At 40.8% G+C, this 26,880-nt stretch overlaps 1 protein-coding gene across 8 annotated transcripts in view; it reads right to left on the minus strand.

The window, feature by feature from the left end:
• The window catches only part of LOC139463757 (supervillin-like), a 166,818-nt gene that overhangs the window by 42,442 nt on the left and 97,496 nt on the right, over positions 1-26,880 (minus strand). For 6 of the 8 annotated variants that reach the window (XM_071245034.1, XM_071245036.1, XM_071245035.1 and 3 more), the window contains exons 6-8: positions 10,136-10,188; positions 8,103-8,270; positions 3,238-4,850 (exon numbers count right to left, since the gene is read on the minus strand). In XM_071245034.1, the coding sequence (XP_071101135.1) occupies positions 3,238-4,850; positions 8,103-8,270; positions 10,136-10,188 (1,834 nt within the window). The remainder of the gene's footprint in view (positions 1-3,237; positions 4,851-8,102; positions 8,271-10,135; positions 10,189-26,880) is intronic. The other 2 variants (XM_071245032.1, XM_071245033.1) reach the window with 2 other exon arrangements.

Raw genomic sequence — 26,880 nt, forward strand, 5'->3', positions numbered from 1 at the left:
ACACAAACACGCCAACCCCTCCAGGTACTATCTTGACACAAACAAGCCACACCCTCCAGGTACTATCTTGACACAAACATGCCACCCCCTCCAGGTACTATCTTGACACAAACAAGCCACCCCTCCAGGTACTATCTTGACACAAACAAGCCACCCCCTCCAGGTACTATCTTGACACAAACAAGCCACCCCTCCAGGTACTATCTTGACACAAACAAGCCACCCCTCCAGGTACTATCTTGACACAAACAACCCACCCCCTCCAGGTACTATCTTGACACAAACAGGCCACACCCTCTAGGTACTATCTTGACACAAACACGCAAGCCCCTCTTCCAAGTACTATCTTGACACAAACATGCCACCCACTCCAGGTACTATCTTGACACAAACACGCCACACCCTCCAGGTACTATCATGACACAAACACGCCAACCCCTCCAGGTACTATCTTGACACAAACACGCCACCCCCTCCAGGTACTATCTTGACACAAACAGGCCACACCCTCTAGGTACTATCTTGACACAAACACGCCAGCCCCTCTTCCAAGTACTATCTTGACACAAACACGCCACCCACTCCAGGTACTATCTTGACACAAACACGCCACCCCTCCAGGTACTATCTTGACACAAACACGCCACACCCTCCAAGTACTATCTTGACACAAACACGCCACCCCCTCCAGATACTATCTTGACACAAACCCGCCACACCCTCCAGGTACTATTTTGACACAAACACGCCACCCCTTCCAGGTACTATCTTGACACAAACACGCCACCCCCTCCAGGTACTATCTTGACACAAACACGCCAGCCCCTCCAAGTACTATCTTGACACAAACACGCCACCCCCTCCAGGTACTATCTTGACACAAACATGCCACACCCTCCAGGTACTATCTTGACACAAACACGCCACCCCCTCCAAGTACTATCTTGACACAAACACGCCACCCCTTCCAGGTACTATCTTGACACAAACACGCCACACCCTCCAGGTACTATCTTGACACAAACACGCCACCCCCTCCAGGTACTATCTTGACACAAACACGCCAGCCCCTCCAAGTACTATCTTGACACAAACACGTCACACCCTCCAGGTACTATCTTGACACAAACACGCCACCCCCTCCAAGTACTATCTTGACACAAACACGCCACCCCCTCCAGGTACTATCTTGACACAAACACGCCACCCCCTCCAGGTACTATCTTGACACAAACAAGCCACCCCTCCAGGTACTATCTTGACACAAACAAGCCACCCCTCCAGGTACTATCTTGACACAAACAAGCCACCCCCTCCAGGTACTATCTTGACACAAACACGCCACCCCCTCCAGGTACTATTCAGACACAAACACGCCACCCCTCCAGGTACTATCTTGACACAAACACGCCACACCCTCCAGGTACTATCTTGACACAAACACGCCACCCCCTCCAGGTACTATTCAGACACAGACATACCACCCCCTCAAAGAACAATCACAAAGCAGAAATTATTGCAAGGACCCTATCTCCTTTCCAATCTACTAAATAGAAAGTTTTTTCCTGACACATAAATTGGCAAAGTATATATTTTAAATAGGTTTGCACTACATGAAAAATATAGATTTCACTTTAATAGAATAAAGTCTGCTGTACAAAATACTATCTCACCATATATTTGAAACAACATCATAAGGCATAACAATCTTACCCGAAAAATATTTAAAGGGTTTTGGCTACAATCTATGAAAACATTCAAAATAACACTTTGAATCCTCATGAGTTGAACATACTTACCATGTCACACAAGGTTCAATTGCTAACAAGTCATTTTTACGCAAAGCAACACTGTTACCCACTCCATATAATATAGTGTGTTTATTGTGTTTCCCAAAGACTTCAAACAAACTGAAGTGACGATATCTTACACGATATATGTGGAATCCCATCTCCACCTTGCACACACATAAACTCTGCCCTACCAGCACTGCTGTAAGTCGGAGGTATGGAAGTGATTAGACAATAACTCAAGCATGGCTACTCAACCCCATCTCTCTCCACTCTCACTGGGAGAGCTAGTTCAAAGCAGGAGCGATATCTCTTCCAGGCAGCTAATGTCATCATTACTAAAGTATACAAGGATACAGCCAACAATCTGGTTATGAAATGTCTCAGAGTAAGATTACCAAAACTACTGAGAAGGTTTTAGAAATATTTCTTAAAACTTCTAAATGTACAAAACAATATCTGAGCACACAAGAAACCTGAAAAACCATTTTGAATACATGACAATTGGGTGAATAAGGACACACATGTACATGCACACACCTGCACCCCCACACAGTGTTAGACATGTACTTCTCTCTCCCCCTGCCTGGTGCCTCCTCAGGAGCCTGCTCCCAGCCCTGCTCAGCTTCATACGTCCATTGATCCCTCCCCACCCCAGTTGATACACTGTGGCAGCATGCACCACAGGACACGCACCTGGTGTGCTGCACTCGATGGTGCTGGCATCATGTTTCCACATTCTACAGTACATTATTTACAGTTGGGCAAGTTGTGACGACCATGTACTGCAGCATGTACTGTAACCACAGACCATGTCAATTCCCCAATGCCAGATATTTGGGAGGCTAATGTCAGATGTGATTACTTGATGTCATACTCAATAACACTCTGTAACAGACTTCCTACCCAGTGTATAAATGTCCATACAAGATGTGAGTAAACTAAGGTGTTTCAGACCAACAGGTTACTACCCACTACACTCAGTTTACACACATCTGGTTGTTATTGTTGTTGAAACCATATTTTATAAAGGGACTTGTTTTATTATTTTCTACCTCGCAATAATTTCGGCAGTTCCATTTTCAAAAATACAATCTCACAGTGATAGAAACTAACATTTTTAGTTAACCGTCCTTATAATGATAAAATATAGCAAAACCCTTAAAAATGGCAAAAGTCCTAGTGATATCTGAACTATTGGGCAGTCTAGCTAGGACTAGAATACTAGACTGGTGACAAATTCTATCACTGTATCATCACAAGGAATTGACATATATTTCTTTATCTTGAGAAAATTTTGTTGTTGTAAATAATACCACAACTTCCCTTATGCAAGTGGTCATAACACTGAGTGTCTCACAGGAAGGTAAATGCTAACTTTCAGTTCCATGATGCGTGATGTTTAACACAAAAATAGCAATAAATACATAAAGGCATAATTGCTCACCTTTCAATTTCCTGTATATCCTCAATGATAGACATGCGATTAGGTTTATGCTCATCTTCATCTGACAAGTCATTCTCCTTCTCTCGCTGTCTCCGTAACCTTTCTGCCAGTTCGGGGTCTACAATTGGTCGAGTTGGCTGTTTCGGTAGGGATGGAGTACGCTTCAAAATACCTTTCCTGCGTTCCAGTGAATCTGTCCTCTTGATAGAGGAATCCTTAAGAGATTCTGCCCTGCGTAGATTGGATGAAGAATACCTGTCGGAGGATGCCTCATGCCACGTGTCAGTCCTCAAAGAATCCACACTTCTGCTGGTGATGGGGTCGAGTTCTTTACCCGGTTTCTTGGCACTGTCCCTAATTTCTGTATCTTCCGTAATCCCCTCTGTTTTTCCAATAATGTCTCCATTTGTTTTCCCAGTATCTGTATCATCATGATATGATTTACAAGGTGAGATGGAATTTGGATCATGTTTATCTTTTCTCTTCCTATCTGTCACCCATTTCTCATCCAGAGGCATGGCAAAGTCAGCCGCCTCACTGTCCCGCTTGGCTGCATGTCTGTGAGAGGTGTGTGTGACGGAAACATCTCCAGGATCTCCCACATTGTCAGAACAACCCCTTATCTTGCTCTCTGTTGTATAATCACTAGTGGTTAGTCCACTGACATTTTGCTCCTTAGAGTTATCTCCCTCTGTGACAGAGGTGCCTGATATGGGAACTGATGTACGCGATGTGATGGAGGATTCAACACTCTTGATCAGCTGTTCTGCCTCTGAAATTGACTCCTTGCTTGACCTTTTGCGTTGCAAAACTAGCGGAACAGGTGCAAGTATTTCTGAGTCTGATGACAGAGCTGCAGGACTGTCCAACTCCTCTGTGACCCTGTTTAATAGTGCTAGGGTGGAATCAAGAGTTTTTAAACTGGTTTTTGTCTCAGATATGTTTGATGATGAACATGATTTATTATCCTGCTCTTTTGTTTCGTTGTCAGATAGTGAATCAGTCTGCTTTCGTCTTGCTTTCAAGACAGCAGCTACTTCATTGTCAGCAATCACCTCCTCCACCTCAGCCGCCTTCCAGGTGTCTGCCTTCTCATACTTTGATGTTGCCTTTGCAGCACTCCTCACTCGGTCTTCCTCTTCCTGTTTTTCAACAATATTGCTACGTTTCCCAAGAACTTCAGCCAATTCTGGGGTTGGTTTATCTGTATCACCACTAAACCTTCTACGCATGAAATCTGATTTGAAACTACTTGTTCTTTGAACTTTACTGTCCGTTGTCTCAGTTGAGCCATGTATGCGTAGACTATGTGTACGTTCAGGTGTACGTCGCGAACTCTCAGTATTAGACTCATCACTAGGGCTGCTGCTTATCACGACAGGATCCTGCCTACGAATAGGTAACACACGTCTACGAGAAATATTTGTCTCTGTGTCAGACTTTTCTGAACTGGATGCATCAGAATTTGAAAACCTCTGAATCAGAGAAGATATATCCTTCTTCTGAGACAATGGACGTGTAAGATGTGTCCTGGAATCTTCAGATGTAGTCTCATTCACCTTCTTCTTTCCCTCTTCTCTTCCAATATGGCTGATTGAGATAGAACTTGGACCCTATTTAGAAAACATTCAAAACTTTGAACATTCAATTGAAAACTTATCGGAAGTAGTAACATGCATAACATTTTTTTAATAATGACAACATTGGTGTAAAATGATAACTTTATTGATAATTTATAACAATAATGGCTCTAGTTGTGGCAGCTTCAAAACTTTCGGGAAGTTGTAATCTATCGGACCGTCATTCAGGCGATGTTTCTGACAGATCACGATCTGAAAAAACTATCATGAAAGTGTATCCCGTGGATAAGCCGACCCCTTTCTACAGAATCTTTTTCTGGTCCTCAAAATTCGGTCATATACAGTATCATATTAAGCATTTAATCCAAATATGAATTTCAGTACACACTATTTCACAATACAATATCCTCATTTTATTTGAATAAGTCTGTGCTTCCAATGAAAGTACAAGCTCAAACTAACCTGACATGCAAGCTAGGTGGATGACATAAAACCTCCACTTTAGCATCATCACTAAAACTACAACTGCTTATCTAATTACTAAATATATAGTGCAGAGAGAGGGATAAGAGAGAACATAACTCATGCTTTAACATTATATTCATAATCATTTTCAAACAGTTCTACATTCCATAAAAGAAAATTGCAAAGCTGACTTTGGGAGAGGTATCTTTTACCTGAAGTTACCACATCAATACTTAATGAAAAGGATATATAGAGGTTATCACGCGAGTGTGTTTGAGGATGGTAAATATCCTGCATTAGGAATAAACATTGTATTTAGCGAGCCTTGGCGAGCTAAATACATAGTGTTTATTCCTAATACAGGATATTTACCATCCCCAAACACACAAGCGTGATAACCTCTTTATCATATAATGTCATTCTTTAATTCTTCAAAATCACTTTCCCTCTTTCACAAACATTACCGAAACATTGCGAGTTTTCCTGGAATGCGCGCATTAATATTTATTACGTCACAGGGTAAGTGATGTGTCAGTCGGACAGTGACAGTAGCCAATATAGTTCCAACTGAAATCTGTTTCTTATACAGTGGCGAAGCAACATATACGCAAAACAACTATTGTTTTTATTTGCCTTTCGCGGCAATCCATCGGTCTGTCCGTAGAGTAACTGCCCTTTGTCAAAGGGAAGCTACTCTAACCCTAGTCTATGAGACGTCACGGCCACGGTCAGACGTTGTTGACCATCGGTCTGTCATAACGTTGAGAAGTGTAGTCAGATGTACACACAGCGACAAAACGAAACAAGGTAACAATTCAAACATATTTCGGCCAAATCCAACTATTCTAATTTGTGGAGAAGGTTTCAAGCCGCAGAGGTCTACAAGCACATATATGGATACTGATCCCACTTGGCTAGGCCTCGTGCCCTCGCAAAATTGTTTCGAAATTTATATCTCCAAAGTTGCCAAAACTTATAAAATGCCTTAGCTACGTCACACTTAGACACTGATTTTCAGTATATTAGACTGTTCTTTTGATAATGATAGCAATTATCCCTGTAGTTTATCCAGATTCCTGATGGTTAATTCTGACTTGATCGTCAAATGACGAGGCCGACGCCATGTTTGTTTATAAACAGTGAAAGTAGTCCCTACTTGACCTTTGATATTTGCATCTCTATCCGCATATGACCCCAACGGATATCGTTTTTATCCGTTGGCTTTATCCTGCCGAGAAACCTACCCATTATATGATAAATAAAGAAACAGGTGATTTGGCAAAGTAAAATATGTCTGATATTTCTCGTTTCCGCAGCATCAGTTTTCATTTTCAACTCAAAACACACTTCATGGTCGTGGCCACCCTTTATTTGAGTCCTGTACATAATAATGAAAACATATTGCCAACAACACTCTATTATCTGCCTTCATCTTACATTTGATTATCATTCTTATAAATTATCAGATGTAAAATCTCTTAATAATCGTTTAACACTTTAAAAAGAGAGCCACAAGGCTCTGTAGCTCACCTGATGAAGTAATAATTTGATGATGCTTCAACCATATTTAGTTACAAATGTCTATTGTGAGTTAAAGAAACCTGCAACAGTATCAGAGCAGACTATATTTTAGAACATGTTCAGGGAGTAAAGCTCATTCCACTGCAAGGTCAGTGTAGGTGTTACCAGGGATCCTGGAGTGATGTACCTTTCAAGTAGTCCGTCACAAGAAAGAGACACCTTTTTGAAGTGCTATAAGTCCTTAGCCCTTGCCTCCACAACCCATGCAATGGCTGTTTGGGCTTTGACCAGCCAAGGGGCAACTGACACACTAGTCCAATTGGTAAAAACGCTAGCCTGCTGTCTGTGTATAGTTGGGGTTTGCTGAAACTAACTGTTCCATTTTCATCGATATCAAAAGGTTTAAGATGGTGGAACATTACCTGAACTGTGACAGCCTCTTCCAATGTTTCTTTAACCATTTCTTTTCGAAGAAAAACTTATTTTCCAAAGCAACCATATGTGAAAACCTACATTTTGCCATTTTGATCCCCAACGTATGGAGATGATTCAATAAACATGGTTAAAGACTGGTGTGATATATGGTTTTCCAATTTATTTACTGTTATTTTTATTGCCAATAATGGAATTTCCTCTTTGATATATTCAGCAACTATAATCCTAAATAAGTGAAATCAAGGTAAAAATTTATAATATTGTAAAACGTGTAACATACACTTAAAGCCCCATTACTAACTACACCTATGCCAAATTTCAATTCATTTTGAAAAAGCCTGGCCAGTTACAGGTTCCAAAATATGGCAGCCATGTTTAAAATCAGATCAGATTTCTGTGAACATGTTTAGCAATACCATACCTGGAATCATTCCTACAAAATCTCAGCTCTATAGGCCTTGTAGTTTCATTCGGAGGAGACATATTATGAACATACTTGTTCAATATTAAAGTTCATGAGACATACATAAATGGCCAAGTTACAGCCCCAAAATGACATTTTCATCACAGACACCATGGCAACCATGTTTAAAATTAAAGACACCATAGAATCTTTCATACAAAGTTCCACAGCTCCATAGTCCTTGTAGTTTCAGAGGAGATATCCAAAATGCAAAATTTAATGACAGACGATTAACAGGATGGACAATGGACAACGCACCACAACATAAGGTCACCATGACTTTAAGTCAGGTGAGATGAATATCCATGTTTATGTCATGATTTTTTTTAATCACATAAACAAGAAAAATTTAAAACAATTGAATAAGAAATGGGCAACAAATTCAAAGAAGAATGGTATACCGTAGAGATATGTGGTTTGTTAGACTGCGCTACCCGTTCCACCAGCGCTCGGGCACGTGACTTGATGTTAGCTGTGGGTGCGGCGGAGGAGAGGGGGGTATTGTGGGTAGTGTTGAGGTCAGTGCGACCTGAACGTAGTTGCAGATGTGTTGTCTGTATATAAGAAACCTGGATATAGAGGTTGTTAGTGTGATGAACATGTTAGTAGAAAGATACTGAGAGCTACAAAATTATATTGACAAAATTGTCAACCCTCCGAATCTGGCAAAGGCATTTGATAACACTGTCACTAACAATCGTGTATATTTTTAGAATCTAGCCACATTGACTGTATATAATGAATAATTTCACCTACAAACCAGTACGACCTCAGAATGTGTCAAAGATACTACATCCTACTTGTCAACCTAAACAATCTGTCATATTTCATGGACAAGAGATCAGAGGAATCTGCTTAAAAATTTTCTAATCAAACCTTTTACATGACTCACTGAATATCTCCTGCATTTCCCCAACCTAAAACACACAGACTCATTTTTCCCCCTTAGTCATTGCATACAGACTTTGCACAAATACATGACTGCAGGCCAAACTGTTCGCTCCTTTTGTCAACAGTTTTATAACAAGCATAAACTGTGAGAGACTATTACGACAAAGAGGCAGCTGACAGACTCACACTGTGACGTTACCTGGCTTTCCTCACTACATATATAGAATACTAAAACCAATGTTAAACCTATCTATGTAAAGTTCACCAAGAACATTCAAATAGCATTCCTGCTCAAATGGCCTCAGATAAAATGGAATTCATCCAAACTACACTACATGTCTAGGATACATTCCCTTTCTTTTGATAGTTATTTGAATTGCATATTTTTATCATATTTTCAAAAGGACATTTCAGTTAATGACGCAACAAGTGATTAAATAACATAATTCAAAGTCTCTCTCTCTCTCTCTCTCTCTCTCTCTCTCTCTCTCTCTCTCTCTCTCTCTCTCTCTCTCTCTCTCTCTCTCTCTCTCTCTCTCTCTCTCTCTCTCTCTCTATATATATATATATATATACCTGGCTTGCTATGTACCCCCACCCTGCTGAACAAACCTGGCTAATGGGCTACACAATCAATAGGTATACATAGAGCACCTGCTATCTACATGCCAAGAACATGTCTCTCATCTTATACATTAGCTTCCTTATCAAGCCAGACGATTACATACTTGTAACATACATGATATATGCATAACACTGATTAGTTTAATGTAACGTGTGTTTCATGAGGGTTGACATTTTGTCAATATTTACATAACTTCACAATCATGAAAATCTAATTGCTAAGGTTTCATACAAAGGAACTATGCATCCACTTGTATGAATAATGAAACAAGACATGTATATTGTTTCTAATATGCAGTTAACTATAATCACTACATTAATCACTTCATGGGAGCAAATTCAAAAAGTATGCACATCAAGAAACTACTGTTAAATTCAGGCTGCAAACGAAATCCTATTATTCTACCAATTTACTAGTAGTCATCGAAATGAAATTTTATATACAATCTTTACAAAGGTTTGAAACAGGATTAGTGTGAAGTGAAAAGATTATATTTAAGAAAGTGCAAATAAAATCGTATTTTGCAATTAACAAACAAGAAATCATCAAGAAATTCATCTAAAATGTATTTCATTTCATTAACAATATTTAATTTGTTTGTCCTTAATACAGCACTCCGCAATATTGCAGCTATATGACAACGGCAGGTAAATAATGAAATCTGGATCAGATAATCCATTGATTGATATGTCATTGGGGTACGATCACACAATCAACCAAATCACCAAGTCTGACCACCCGATCCATTAAGTTGCTTCCTGAGACCAGAATAAGAGCTTGTAACCTCTTGTAACCCGGAATCCCCATGACGCTCATTTCTAACAAAACTAAAGGTGAAAAAGATACCCAATACATGTGGTACATGACAGAAGAAGAGAGGGTAGAGAAAAACACAGCACTGAAGGGTTGACCACCTACCTTGTCCTGCCCTCGGTCTGATGAGGAGTCTACACTGCCAAGTTTGGAAGAATCTGGAAAACAGGAACAGAAACTTTAATATCATTCTCTCAAAGGCATGTTTTGTTTATGTGACATGATAAAGCGTCTCTGCGTAACATCTCCACAGTGTTGGGTCTTTACTTCAAAGGTTCCATGAACTCCTAAATCTGAACAGGATCAGCAATTGGAACAGACTTATTACTGCAATTCATTAAACCTGTTCTAGGACATAAGTACACATTAACAGTATTTGAGCAGGACATGAATATTTGGTTAGATTTTCAAATAATGTTTATTGTAGAAGAAAGATCTTCCTTGCATAGACTTTAGAGATCACGCAATATATCCTGTTTTCATGAATGCTCCCTGATGCTGAACGAACTTTTATTCCATCAGTTTTGTAACACTAATCAGGGTGATCTGTATGTAGGTTCAACTACGACAATGACTCTACAAAGTAACTTTTGAAATTTATTACCGAAAGGTGGCACTTGTTACCATATATAGAAAAATGTGATTTCAGTCAGGGGTAATATGAGCAAAATACCTTGAAAGCTGTTTAATTGTCCCTTACAATAAGACTGAATGTAGACTGGACACCAGTATGACCGCAGGCACCGTGAGATGCACATGACTGTACATAAATCAGTTGGAAATCCGTCACCACCAACACAGCCTCAGCAGTGGGACAGGGATACACCAAGACAGCAATAATATATGCAAGATGGATGATCAAAAATACCGTTCAATTTGGGTATTTTCATCTTTTTTCACTGTACTATACATATGGAACATACTCTTCTGTTTAATGTGAGAATTCATTAATACATTAAAAGCATTTATTTCAAAATATTAAAAGTAAATCATTTCATGGCAACAAAATGAGAAAATGAAAGAAACTCCTCAAAGGTGATACTTCCATTAAGTCATAACCAATTTGTCTACCACCTGTAACACCCCACATGATCACTACACACACTGACTACTTGAGGTACAAACATGCCACCAGCACCATGTGTGTTGGAAATTAGCTGCTTCTCAGCGGCCAAAGTCAGATTTTATTGTGTGTTATATATGCCTTCTATATTTTACCTATCCATGACAACAGGTGTAGGTAGCAGTGCCCTTCCCACATGCATTGAAAACATGGCACGAGATTCAGGATATACCCTTAATTACCATATTAGCTGTAATAAGAACTCCACATGTTAGAAAATTTACTAAGGGGGTGTACTTATGAAAACCATACACAAATTAAATCTGATTTGATAGATCGAGCTGAAGTGAACAAACTTCAAATGTTGATGCCACACAAGAAAATATGGACTGTCATGGATATTTTCGGTCTCTATAGGGGTGCTTATAAAGATAACTTACAGATTGGTCTAGAAAATGGTCAGGGGGTGCTTATTCGAGCAGAGCGCTTAATATGACAAATAAACACAGTGTGGAAGTGGCCAGCTTCTTTCATGTCACATATTGAACCTACAAGAGCAATACCACTTCTATCCTAGGAAGAACAGGTGGAAGCCATGAGACAAAGCCTATCACTATCCCAACGTCAGTTACCTAGAAATGTGTCAGTGTCCTAGACATGACGTGTCAGTGTCCTAGAAATGTGTCAGTGTCTTAGACATAAGGTGTCAGCGTCCTAAAAATGTGTCAGTGTCTTAGAAATGTGTCAGTGTCCTAGACAGGATGTGTCAGTGTCCTAGGAATGATGTGTCAGTGTCCTAGACATGATGTGTCAGTATCCTAGAAATGTGTCAGTGTCCTAGACATGATGTGTCAGTGTCCTAGAAATGTGTCAGTGTCTTAGACATAAGGTGTCAGCGTCCTAAAAATGTGTCAGTGTCCTAGAAATGTGTCAGTGTCCTAGACAGGATGTGTCAGTGTCCTAGGAGTGATGTGTCAGTGTCCTAGACATGATGTGTCAGTATCCTAGAAATGTGTCAGTGTCTTAGACATGACGTGTCAGTGTCCTAGAAATGTGTCGGTGTCCCAGAGAGGATGTGTCAATGTCCTAGACATGACGTGACAGTGTTCTAGACAGGATGTGTCAGTGTCCTAGAAATGATGTGTCAGTGTCCTAGAAATGTGTCAGTGTCTTAGACATGACGTGTCAGTGTCTTAGAAATGTGTCAAGTGTCCTAGAAATGTGTCAGTGTCCTAGACAGGATGTGTCAGTGTCCTAGAAATGATGTGTCAGTGTCCTAGAAATGTGTCAGTGTCCTAGAAATGTGTCAGTGTCTTAGACATGACGTGTCAGTGTCCTAGAAATGTGTCAGTGTCCTAGACAGGATGTGTCAGTGTCTTAGACAGGATGTGCCAGTGTCTTAGACAGGATGTCAGTGTCGTAGACAGGATGTTTCAGTATCCTAGAAATGATGTGTCAGTGTGCTAGACATGAGGCAATTGTCAGTCTCCTAAAGGCAATGTGAAAGCATCAATATTAACACTGTCCTACATTTCAACATCTTACAACTGACTGAGTCATAAACAGCCTCATTAATCTTTCATTGTCCCAAGCATCCAGGAATTGTCAGTTGATGAGGCAGTTCCGGTGCAATAAACATCAACCTGCTTCTGAAGTCATTGCTACACACTGCTGTGACCATCTGAAGATTTTTCTATCACGTGGAACTGTACACAGAGTAACACAGAATATATATGTAATGATTGACATTAATTACAGGCATCAAGTGCAGTTCAACGCACGGTGATTGCAGCCATGCACGATAATGTGTGGTGTAGAATCAGGAGACAATTTCACACCAAAACAAAATGATCTTAACTATTACTGATGTGTAAACTTTGAAACAATAGTGTCAGGCCATCAGGTTATTCCAATACAGAAAGGTACAAACCCTGGATACAATGTCCTCATACATAATACAACACTTCTGCCTTTGTTTCATGCAAACAGATATTGACTACTGAAAAACTTCACAAGGACAGAATCCTTGTTCCTTATATTGTCTTGCATTAAGAGTATTTGCCTTTTAAGCTGACAATGACAGTGAATGACAGAAGCAATCATTGGGCTTATGTATAATATAGTAAGAACCTGTTTAAGTCACGTACATTTCACACCCATATGTCAGCCAATCAAGTCAGCATCACACAGGGTGGTTCCGTTGGCTGGTTAATTATTGATCAATTCTTAAAGCAAACTTGGTGTAATGAGTTTTAATATTGACAACTACTGATCCACACTGAGTGTATTGAGTCATGCCTGCAGGGCTCAGGGGTTATATATATCAACATGTGGGCAGGGACAAAGGCCAATACAGGACATGTTGTACATTTCACTGTTGTCCATTTCAAGTTGTGTACAGTCGACCCTGTCACTGACCTTGGCCATTGTCAGCCTGATAGGAACACACAAAATGGAGGGAAATCAGTGGAACCTGTGTCAACATGGTCAATGGGAACAAAGGGTTGTTGGAGGAAGCTTTGGTAATCAAAGCTGTGTTATTTCTGTGAATTATGGAAAATTGGCTACAAGTGAGGAATGCCAAGCAGTCCTACAACTGGACAGGAACCATATCAGAAAGGCTATTCTCAATGGAACCACCCTCTCAGAACATGAACAAATTCATATCAGGAATTTCATTTCCATAAAACCTGAATATCACACTGTGAAATGGTGTCACCCAAGACTTCATTTGAGCATGCATATTAATCATAATGGGAAGTTACAGTTACAATCACATATAATTACATCATGTAATCATTTATTAATATCCTTTTGTATCATATCGTTTTTACCCAGCTTAAATTCTTCTCCTAACTTTCAAAATCATTACAAATTAGCATATACCCCGGTAAATTTGTTGATGTGTAGTTGTTTACTAAGATTACTTACTTTTGAACTGCATAAAAGTACCAGCCATGACATATGTACCTTAAAGTCAGTCTCTGTACCAGTTGGTACCTATACCCTGACCCTGCATGTAAGCCTATGCTTACAATCAGCAAATCCTCAACATCTGGAATTTCAATGATCATATGCAAACACAGTTTTGCTCTGTACACAAAACATGATGCAGGAATCCCAAGACATGGACATACTCCCAGCTATCAGGCAGTTCCGCCTTCTGTACTGAGTGAGACTGTAGCTGATAATACAGAACTTGCACACTGTACATGTCTGTCTCCTACAGATAAACCCTGGTCTGAGAGTGTCACACTGGCTGTAAATCTGTCTGTATCCCTCTTTCAGCTGATGACTGGGTCAAAGCTGTGACAAACACTATTGGTTCATGGCTCCCATAATGGAACGATAATGGAGAAGGTCTGGTGGGAAACATGGCAAATGTTCCCTCACATGTCTCAAATTTTGTGGTTTAGCTCAAATTATGTAGATTCAAACAACTGTCATATCCAAGTTTGGTATCAAATATTATCTCATTTGGCTTTATGTTTCTCAAGCAAAGATCAAAACAGGGACATCATACATAATACAGCATGTGACCAACTTTCGGTTCTGATAGCACCTCATCTATGAAGGCTTTTACCATGTTTACATATTTTCAATTTGTTTTTGTTTTTTTCTAATTGATAATGCTATGTATTAAAAAAAAACAGGTTGACTGAATGTATCCACACCTGGACATGCAAATTTTCTCGTGGGACATTATGAATATTTGCTTGCTGGTGACTGATGAATATCCAATACGATAACGATCTATGACAACACATTTAAGTAATTTTAAATTGATTTGGGTTTCCAAATCTACATCATGTAGGAAGACTGAAAGGTTGATTGGTGCTTTAACAAGTCTATATGATAAAACAATTCCATGGCAGCTGAAACAAACAAACAGTCAAATGCCAGTCAACTGCTGCTACCGACGTGTCATCTACAGCAATTGAATTGTCATTTCAGCCTAATAGTTGAGTACCGGGTAGTACTGTATCCAATGTCAAATGTCAGATATCACATATTCAGATTTTTCAAAAGTATACTAGCCACATTAAGAAACTGTGCACGGAGAAAATATAGATATAAGGGCACACCGTCAATATATGAAACATAGGTTTGAACACAGCAATTATTGGAGACATTCAAACGCTCATGCATGTGCCATGCGATATGACGTCATTGATGGGGGCCTATGGACATGCAATGTGTTACTGCACGTGCGACCTGTGCAGCTGTACACAGCATGTGCAACTCAAAATTCGCTGTCACTTTGGAAAGCATGATCTGTGGTCATTAAAAAATTCAAAACTTCTCAGGCGCAGACACAAGCATCTCACAAGCAAATCATGCCAAGATTGACAGCTGCAAAGTGTCATGAAGCCATTGGAATGATCCGAGCGGGAATGAGGCAACAACAGAAGGCAACACATTTCCAATGCCATCGTAACACGATATCAGCATTGGTGAGGCGTTATCAGAACACAAATGACGTTGCCGACCACCCACGTTCAGGACGTCCCCGTGTAACGACGCCAAGACTGGACAGATGGATTCGAGTTACACATCTCCGACACAGTTTCCAAACGGCAGTAACGACGTCCCAGACAATTCCTGGACTGCGCCGTATACATCCCAACACTGTCAGGAATCGTTTACGTCAGTATGGGATTCGACCACGACGCCCTGCCATACGTCCCATCCTGATACACCGTCATCGAGTCAACCGTCTAAGATGGTGTCGAAATCATGTTCGCCAACCTCGAATATGGTGGAGAAATGTTCTTTACAGATGAATCGAGGTTCAACATTTCCCACAGTGACGGGCGCCAACGTGTCTACCAGCGTTTGGGAGAACGTTATGCACGCAACTGTATTTACGGAGAGGAATCGTTTTGGAGGTGGCTCTGTGATGATTTGGGGTGGGATAACAGCATGGCACCGAACCCCTTTGGTGGTTGTTCAGGGCAATCTCACCGGTGTTGGCTACAGAGATCAGATTCTGAGGCCCGTGGTCATTCCTTTCCTGCAACGTCATGGCCCGGGATTGACATTTCAACAGGACAACAGTGTTGTATTTCAATCCAGAATATATTTTCTCCGTGCACAGTTTCTTTATGTGGCTAGTATACTTTCAGATAGGACAGGTGTTATTTCTATCATGTCCTGGATTCATGAAGGTCAGTTTTTCGCCCATGTTTTTTCACACAACACAGCACATTTGACACTGAAGGAACACTTCGTTGCTATAACCACTCCTGATAAAACTATTAATCAATAATGAACAATAAAAAATGAATAAAAAAATTAATTAGAAAAATAAAAAATAAAATATAATCCAGAAATATAACAAACAAAATTCCTGAGGTGACTATGTCTAATCAGTTTAAATTTACAGTGCACATGCGTGCAAGTTCACACTGACAAAGATACGCAGATACATTGGCAATCAAAGGTACGTCCCACTGAGCTGGCAACTAAAGTTAATCCTGCAGCCTGCACTGCTCTCTATATAGAGCTGCTACTTCAAAGCAAGGCAGGCATCCAGCGTATCAGTCATACATATCACTGCAGCTTGTCATCTACAATGATGGATGTACCCTAAAACGGTGCTTGTCTTGTACATTACACACCATGACAGACAAAGCACATAGACAGTATAGCTGTCATACCTTTTCCAGTAGAAACAGTTAGCTGCACAATAAATGATGTCACATGTTACTTCAGCACTAAGTGACAGGTGAACAAGTGCACATGTCTATTGCAATATTGATCACACATTTCACAAATACATGTACACTTCATGTCAAACATGGCAATCTCCTGCTAGCTCTGTATACCCGACAAAAGGCTCTATATTTGTGACAGGTGTCCAGAAAACATGTACCGAATGATATCATAGTTCTCTTTACTTCAGATTTGATTACCTCTTGGTGGAGAATTGATTAAAGTGACCAAAACTCTATTGATTGACATTTCGGCAACATTTTTTAAGCCTGCGGCAATATACCCATACAGTGGCATGTTAAAGCTATCCCACCATCTTCCTGTCAGCTTATTGCCAAATACAAATATTGATACCCAAGGTTAACATAATCCATCTCTGTTTCCCACCCCTCCACAAACAGTGGTCATCATCATTACTCTGTGTGCGACCTCCTTGAAGTTCACAAGATTGACTGATTCCCTGTCTGAGTGTAGTATTGATTGATTGCTAGAAGCAAGGTGGTCTGTGTCACCTGGCACAGGTATGGGTCACTGCATACAGAGCACTTCCTATAACATTCACACGCTCAATCTATACAACACATATGGGAACCAATGTCACAGTTGCCATCAACTGCCAAAACACACACAGGAGGTGTAAGATCATGCACTGTATATAGGTATCAACATCTTCATAGATAGTCATCAATTCACAGACGTGTCATTGTACACTGCATTACATGAAGCCTCGTAATTCATCACTGTTAATCATGCTGATGATGGATGTGATGTTCTGTAATGTTGAATCTAATGAAGTATAACAATCATTTATAGGTCAAATTCATGACTGATGTCGGTGAGTGAAAGCTACAAGCTGTTGTGATAGAGAACAAGAGAGTTAGAGAATGTTGCTTGATGAGGCACTGTGATGTCCACGAACTAGAAATCTGTTACCTCTGACCTAGATAGGCTGAAATGGACGAATGACTTACTTGTAACGCGAAACACATGTGTGTATGAGGATTTGTACACCTCCGACTGCATGGCTGGTGTCAACATCAACAAGCACCGCAACTGTCAATGAGTCTGGTATCACCCAAGCTTGGCAATCAAATCAGGCCATTCACCTGGTGAAACATTCAGCCTCCCAGCGATCCAAGAAGCCAGACACAATCATCAATGGTCAATACAGTCAACAATATTTGGGCCACTGAGCATCAATAATCACAAGAATTGTCTGCAATAGGTGTGTAGTGTCCAACTGAAGCTGGCCTGGCCTGGCCTCTATCCTGAGTCAAGGCACACGGCGGTATACAACCCACACCTTGACAGCAACACACGGCTGTGAGATGCTATTGTCATCTGACTGCTCTCGGCACACGGCGGCGGGTGTACAGCCGTCTTGATCACAGCTGACTGACCAGCGTTTCCAGTTGGGCTTGATATCCTTGGGTCATGCTGACCTCATCCACTATAGGTATAGGTGTGACAGGTGGACACTTGGTCACTCTATTACGCTTCGTTGACCTTACCCTACAGCCAGCACTGATCCTGCCTAGATCCAGCTCATCACTGTCCTCTATACTGGGCACTGTCACCACAATGCTTGCTATAGATATTAATATTACATGACTGAAGTAGAGCTACTAGGATGTGCCCAGATTGGAATGTAAACACCATTACCGCTCAGGTTTAAGCAACATGATAAAAGTTGATAGAGTGTTTACATAGCCTATCAGTGCTATCACCTAGATGCTGTTTACTGACCTTTTATGCATGAAAACACAATACACTGAAAACAGCTTCAAGATAAATATACCAGCCCCTAAAGATTCCAAGTTAATCACTAAGTTTCACAAAATGTCACACATTTATGTAACCATCACAGACACATTAAGTACATTTTTGTTTGGAAAGGCTGCACGCTACTATTCAAGCCTGTCCACTGGTCATGCTTGAATATCCACTGTTGACCCAATTCTCTAACTACATCAAATGATTTCATACTGTCAGGTAAAAGTCAGGCTCCTGTCCACACAGGTGTATGCCAGTCTCAAACTCAAATCTTGGTCTGTGATGGAAAGCATCAACACGGGTGTAGGACGGCCGGTCTCAAACTCAAATTGTGGTCTGTAGTGGAAAGCATCCACACAGGTGTAGGCCAGTCTCAAACTCAAATCTTGGTCTGTGATGGAAAGCATCCACACGGGTGTAGGCCGGCCGGTCTCAAACTTAAATCTGATGTGAAAGGTCTGTGATAGAAAGCATCCACACAGGTGTAGGCCAGTCTCAAACTCAAATCTTGGTCTGTGATGGAAAGCATCAACACGGGTGTAGGACGGCTGGTCTCAAACTCAAATCTTGGTCTGTGGTGGAAAGCATCCACACAGGTGTAGGCCAGTCTCAAACTCAAATCTTGGTCTGTGATGGAAAGCATCCACATGGGTGTAGGCCGGCCGGTCTCAAACTCAAATCTGATATGAAAGGTCTGTGATAGAAAGCATCCACACAGGTGTAGGCCAGTCTCAAACTCAAATCTTGGTCTGTGATGGAAAGCATCAACACGGGTGTAGGACGGCCGGTCTCAAACTCAAATCTTGGTCTGTGGTGGAAAGCATCCACACAGGTGTAGGCCAGTCTCAAACTCAAATCTGTGATGAAAGGTCTGTGATGGAAAGCATCCACACAGGTGTAGGCTGGTCTCAAACTCAAATCTTGGTCTGTGATGGAAAGCATCCACACAGGTGTAAGCCGGCTGGTCTCAAACTCAAATCTGTGATGAAAGGTCTGAGATAGAAAGCATCCACACAGGTGTAAGCCGGCTGGTCTCAAACTCAAATCTGTGATGAAAGGTCTGAGATAGAAAGCATCCACACAGGTGTAAGCCGGCTGGTCTCAAACTCAAATCTGTGATGAAAGGTCTGAGATAGAAAGCATCCACACAGGTGTAAGCCGGCTGGTCTCAAACTCAAATCTGTGATGAAAGGTCTGAGATAGAAAGCATCCACACAGGTGTAAGCCGGCTGGTCTCAAACTCAAATCTGTGATGAAAGGTCTGAGATAGAAAGCATCCACACAGGTGTAAGCCGGCTGGTCTCAAACTCAAATCTGTGATGAAAGGTCTGAGATAGAAAGCATCCACACAGGTGTAAGCCGGCTGGTCTCAAACTCAAATCTGTGATGAAAGGTCTGAGATAGAAAGCATCCACACAGGTGTAAGCCGGCTGGTCTCAAACTCAAATCTGTGATGAAAGGTCTGAGATAGAAAGCATCCACACAGGTGTAAGCCGGCTGGTCTCAAACTCAAATCTGTGATGAAAGGTCTGTGATAAAAACTATCCATACAGGTAAAGGCCTGTTTCCAATTCAAATCTTGGTCTGTGACAGAAAACCTATACCCCTATCTTTGTCGCAGGATGTGTTACAAACAAATAAATATCTACCATACATCCATACCCCTGGACGTTATCACATATGTATGTGTTCTAAAGACAATGGTTGTATAGAGCTAATAAGAATGGCGCTGACAGCCAAACTTGACACACAGTTGTTTATTGGTATTCTCAACCCCTCCTTTGCTACTCAGTTACTGGAGATTAACATGGAAAAGATATATTTGACACTGCTCTTTTCTACTCTACCCATGTGATCCTGTTGATAATGTAACTGATAAAACATAACCTGTGGTATTCCTAGCTTGATAAATCCTGGGAATATTTCCATGGTGATGCTGTTTTCACTACTGCAGCCCTTCAAGTTCCCATGAATCATGAAACATGAAATGTAACTTGCATTCATATCTCAATAAATCCTGGGAATATTTCCAAGGTAATGTTTTTTCCATTATAACAGTACACTGTATTCATGTATCTAAGGTGCTTTTGGGGAAAGCTTGATATTGTGACTACATCAGTGGTAAACGAAACAAGGAGATTCCTTGGGTCCTTCAGCTTTTTGGATCTAGTAATTAGTATTCGAATAAAGAAAATATTTAATATGTGAACCATGACAAGAGCCCCTTGATTTTCAGCCCAGATTTCGAACACAGTACAGATGCCTAAAATTACTGCAATCCGCAGCCCATATGTAGCAATAAAATCTGCTAGACAAGTTCAGGCTAGTAGACTATAAACATAAATAGTTTTGACCAAGATGATGTCTGACAGGCTCATGAGTGGACGTGAAAGTAATTACGAATGTCATATTGTTGAATACTGAAGTGTTACATGTTTGCAGTCGGCTGCTCATTCTGAAAATAATATAGGTTTCTGGTAAGTGACTGATTGAGTTGAACCTGCATGTCCTCGCTAAACACAGCCTTCAGCAAAACAAGCAAATTCCTGAGGACAACCTCTGTTTGAAGTTATTCATCCAATGCAATGAATGGCAATCTGTCATCTGCTTCACTGACCACAAGGCCATCACTTGACCACCACTTTTCACCTCTGGTATCTCAACAATGTACTTAGACCAACCTTGAAAACTGTAATTTCAAACTGAATGAAGGTGGCTCTCCGACTAAAAACTAACTTGGCGACATTCAATAACTGATTGTTGTTTTTGTGGTAGATGTGGGAGTGCTGTTCTGGCAGTAAAGATAGAATTGTTGTATTAGTGGGATTGTAGAAATTAGAAATGAGTTAATTTCTATTATTTTCTTGTATTTGGACAGAACAATGCAGTAAGTGTGTGGTTGTTCTTCTGGTTGCAAAGATAGTAGTAGTATGAGTTTGGCATAGATGGTATTCGTTTACTGGTGACACTAAAGTAATCATGGAAATGAATCTTTATTCCACAGACAAACAGTCAATCTGAATGGCCATCACTGTTGCCAGCTGATGAAGGAGTTGACATTTAGAGACCATGTCCCTCAGGCAATGTTTTACATGATTGTCCCACCTCTACCAGTAAGGTGAGATCTTGCTTGAGTCAACACTGGACATAGCAGACCTGCTGACCAGTTGTTTGCTGGTCACATTCTGCTGACCTTACCTGACCTCTCCCTACCTCTAGCCAGTTTGTTGTATGTGCAACTTGGGCAAAGAAAAGTCTAAACAAGTTGTCCACACCAACTACTAGGTGGACCATTACCTGGTGTACACAGAGATCAAACCAATAACATTTCCATCTTGACCTATTTACTCTCCCTACAATAGAGCCAGGCCCACTTACATCTGAGTACCTAGCTATGCATGCATCATCTTGTCCAGACTGAACATTCCTACTGGTAGGATGAGAATAGGATTTGCCTTGTCATACAATGCTTTGTCATACTATACCTATATTAATTGTTTGTGGAACGTGGCCCACATATATACTCATACAAGAGATTTCTTAGCATATTCAGTGACTTGAGTAGTTCTCAAAACTTTCTATATAACCATAGAAAATGCATCAGCTTTAAAACAAACTGAACTTAAAACCTTTCAATTCTGTGGCACAACAGATGTTGAACAAACTTTGTCAATACAGAAACTGCAGCATTTCACTCAGCACAGAGATTTCACTTACATTATATTACATTACATTACTGGAACAGTACATCACTGCCACACATTCAGTAAATAGTAGGGTTTTTACTACCATTTGATATAGTGTAAGAACATACTGTTACAATGTCACAAGCTGCAGGTTTCTAATGACAATGAAAGCAGTGCCTTAACCTCAGTCAGTATCAGTCATGTTGGAAATGTGTTTTCTGTGCATTGTGTTTGCTGGGCATGTATCGCTGTGCCACACCCACAGCTAGATAGAATGGGGATGCACGTCACAATCCAGCTTGAATTACAGCCTGTTCCAGCGGATCACCCTACTGTGTCACTTGTCTGTAGGTAAAACTCTGAGCAAACATTCAACACATTAGCACTGGATCTATTCACTTTGTCATGCTACCATCACAGAAGCAAGGTCCTGACAGAGTATGAACAGAATATACAAATAATATACAAATATACATTAAAAACTAAAAATGAATGCAAAGACAAATCATAGGCAAATTTACAAGTTTGCTTGCTTTAAAATATACTTGAGTGATATATTAAAACCCTGCAGCAAACACAGCACCCATGACACATCTATACTGCTCTGCCATTAGCATAGCTATGTGAATTTCAAAAATCATTTATATCATTTGTTTGTGTGATGAACATTTGAATAGCTCACGTTTTTAAGTGACCTTAGTGCAAAGACCATCATAACTCAACTATTGCATTCCTATACCTTACTCATATGAACAGTAGTCGCAACACTTCATTAAACACTTTAGATCTTTAAGATAATCAATTACCTGAGGCAAAGTGTAATAACATTCAGTTTTCTTGACTTGCCTTACTTCAGAAGAACACAGTAATGTGAACTTGATACTTAAGTGGAATATTTTGAGCACTGACAACATTGTGTTTGATTAAAAAAGGATGCAACTTGTTCAAATGAAGTCCAACCTTATAGATTCTCAAGTTACACAGAGGAAAGACACCTTTTTGGTAAATCACTTGAAATCACTCAGTCTTTCTTTTACATCCATCCATTCTTCAAGTGAAAAAACATCTCTCTACAGACTTCTTTTGAATTTGATCTGCAGATAACCTTGAGAAGAAGCTGACTCACAAATTCAGGACAGTATAATCAACAATTAAGCAGACCACACCTGCACCAACCATTCAGAGGTCTACATAGACCAAGGTAACTACAGACCACACCTGCACCAGGTAACTACAGACCACACCTGCACCAGGTAACTACAGACCACACCTGCACCAACCATTCAGAGGTCTACATAGACCCAGGTAACTACAGACCACACCTGCACCAACCATTCAGAGGTCTACATAGACCCAGGTAACTACAGACCACACCTGCACCAGGTAACTACAGACCACACCTGCACCAGGTAACTACAGACCACACCTGCACCAACCATTCAGAGGTCTACATAGACCCAGGTAACTACAGACCACACCTGCACCAGGTAACTACAGACCACACCTGCACCAGGTAACTACAGACCACACCTGCACCAAGCTATCAGAGGTCTACATAGACCCAGGTAACTACAGACCACACCTGCACCAGCCATTCAGAGGTCTACTTAGACCCAGGTAACTACAGTCCACACCTGCACCAGCCATTCAGAGGTCTACATAGATCCAGGTAACTACAGACCACACCTGCACCAGCCATTCAGCGGTCTACATAGACCCAGGTAACTACAGACCACACCTGCACCAGGTAACTACAGTCCACACCTGCCCCAGCCATTTAGAGGTCTACATAGACCCAGGTAACTACAGACCACACCTGCACCAGGTAACTACAGTGCACACCTGCACCAGCCATTCAGAGGTCTACATAGACCCAGGTAACTACAGTCCACACCTGCACCAGCCATTCAGAGGTCTACATAGATCCTGGTAACTACAGACCACACCTGCACCAGGCAACTACAGTCCACACCTGCACCAGCCATTCAGCGGTCTACATAGACCCAGGTAACTGCAGACCACACCTGCACCAGCCATTCAGAGGTCTACATAGACCAAGGTAACTACAGACCAAATCTGCACCAGGTAACTACAGTCCACACCTGCACCAGGTAACCACAGACCACATCTGCACCAGATAACTACAGTCCACACCTGCACCAACCATTCAGAGGTCAACATAGACCCAGGTAACTACAGATCACACCTGCACCAGACATTCAGAGGTCTACATAGACCAAGGAAACTACAGACCAAATCTGCACCAGGTAACTACAGTCCACACCTGCACAGGTAACCACAGACCACACCTGCACCAGGTAACTACAGACCACACCTGCACAAGGTAACTACAAACCACACCTGCAGCAGCCGTTCAGATGCCTACACAGGCCCCAGGTAACCTTGGCCACACTTAGTGCTCACACCTCCTCCCCAACAACACAACCAAGAGGGAGACTCCACTCTTCACAACACATTTCAATGTCCTTGTGTTGTCGAATGAATGAAGAAACCTTGCAGCTGTCCAAAATCTTAGCAGTACATCCCCTTCCCAGCAAATGATTTGGAAATCTTGTCATAGCTTATGATCCCACTGCACAATGAGGTGTTTCAATTTATTCACCAATGCTTCAATAGCACTGCTTGAAATGAAACGTTTCCAGAGTTCGTATGTAATAAATATGATATCACAGAAGCCTGTACCAAACACTAACTTGGCAACTTGTTTGTTGTCATAAGACTATTAAAAGCTGAACGTACTAGACTAAGCAGAATTTTACTAGACTTGGACTTCGTACTAGTACCTGAAGTTGCAGCTGTTACAGCATCTGTTATTCACCTTCTAAAAGGATCACAGCGAGTACATGCCACAACTAGACAGTTTACACATGCAGTCTAACAGTGTCTCCACGCAAGTAAAGTTTTAAAACAAACAACTTGTCCCTTTTGAAAGCCAATAAGCAGTGACCTAACTAAACACTAAGATGGAATTCCCCAGATTCCGGACTAATTTCAGCCACCTTGACATGAGGCATCCGATCAAACACATTTTGGTGTCCGAATGATGTCATTTATTCCTATACACACTGCTCTGTTTACAGATGGCTATCAAGCCAGTCCACACTACTGCAAATAAAGATCGGCAAATTAACTTAGGACAGAGGCAGGAGAGTGTCCAATTTGACAACTTTTTGCCTCAATGCATGCTAATCTTTCACAAGTCCCACTCAAAAAGGAAACATCCTTTTAACAGGTTTTAAACACTGGATATTTGCAGATTTGTCCACCAGAGCCTTGGCAAACACACTCACTATTAAGGGCTGTTTATTATCAATGGGGACAGTGTCTTTAGAGTGAAAAATGCCCTGTGGACAGACCACAAGCTACATATTAGTAACCTAAATAAGTAATTAAATTGGTCTGGCCTGTTCAAGTTTCTACAAAATTAAATTTGAATTTTCTGCAAAGATTTACCAGTAATATTAATCAATTTTAAATATTCCTTCGACAATATATAGGGCCATGACTGTCACCTGCCTCTCCAACTTCAACTCACGCACATATTTAGCTTCAGTCAGTCAGTTCAGACACTAGTCAGATACTGAACATTATGCCTAAAATGAAAAATGAAAAAAGAAATTTACAACAGAAACTAAAAACATCAGATGAACTACGTAAGATTCCTTCCTCAAATGAGAATTAAGCCATAATTCATTCATTCCATGATTATTACTTTTTCTAATCGTATTAGTAATTGGCAATAGAAGATGTTGCTGATTCTACCAGGAGGACATTCCTGGAGGACAAGATATCTACTTAACACTTTTAATACTTAACATTGTCATTATTACACACAGCAAAGACTTCTACAATTAGGACCCCACTAGGGAAAGTGAGTTATCTGAACATGAGTTGAGTTCCAGCATGACACACCCTTCCAAAATGCCACTGTTGGCCAACAGTTACCCAGAGATGACCCTGTCACAAGTTGATTTTACTATTGAAACACTGCTATTTCTGTCAGGGTGCTTAACGCATGAATGGAAACCAGCGGTATAGCATCTAAACAAACAGAGCTGACCCATAATAACAACAGGGAGCTGGTTGTTGACATTTCATCAACCTCTCTGTGTATGTAGTAGACAGGTAGGTAGCTATTTTCTCTAACCTCCAGCATTTGTATCCTATTTCCTATATTGTACAACTGGATACATTTCTTTTCTATGTTTTTATGTTCTATAATGAGTCAAAGTCATAATGCTTGTACAATGTTCCATAAGTGCTTTTACAAATGACCAAGTGTTCATGTTATTATTTCACCTATCTCAAAGCATATTTGTGGTATATCTGTATATCAGATATCTTGATACACATACACATGCATGTGCTCTACCACTCAACCAGCATAACTTGTCAACATGGCCAGTAACGCTGACAGAGTTACCTGCTCTTTGACTAGGCTGGCATGATAAGTGTTTTCATACAGAGCTGGGTACAATGCGCTGGTGTGTTTATATTGCCTCCCAAAATAGTCAACAAAAACATAGTGATCAGATATCAGGCTAGTGTCAAAGCAACAACAACAGCCAGTCTCTATGTTTTTAAATCAGATC

The sequence above is a fragment of the Haliotis cracherodii genome, unplaced genomic scaffold (assembly GCF_022045235.1).
Source record: "Haliotis cracherodii isolate W230 unplaced genomic scaffold, xgHalCrac1.p SCAF_16, whole genome shotgun sequence".
Lineage (NCBI taxonomy): Eukaryota > Metazoa > Mollusca > Gastropoda > Lepetellida > Haliotidae > Haliotis > Haliotis cracherodii.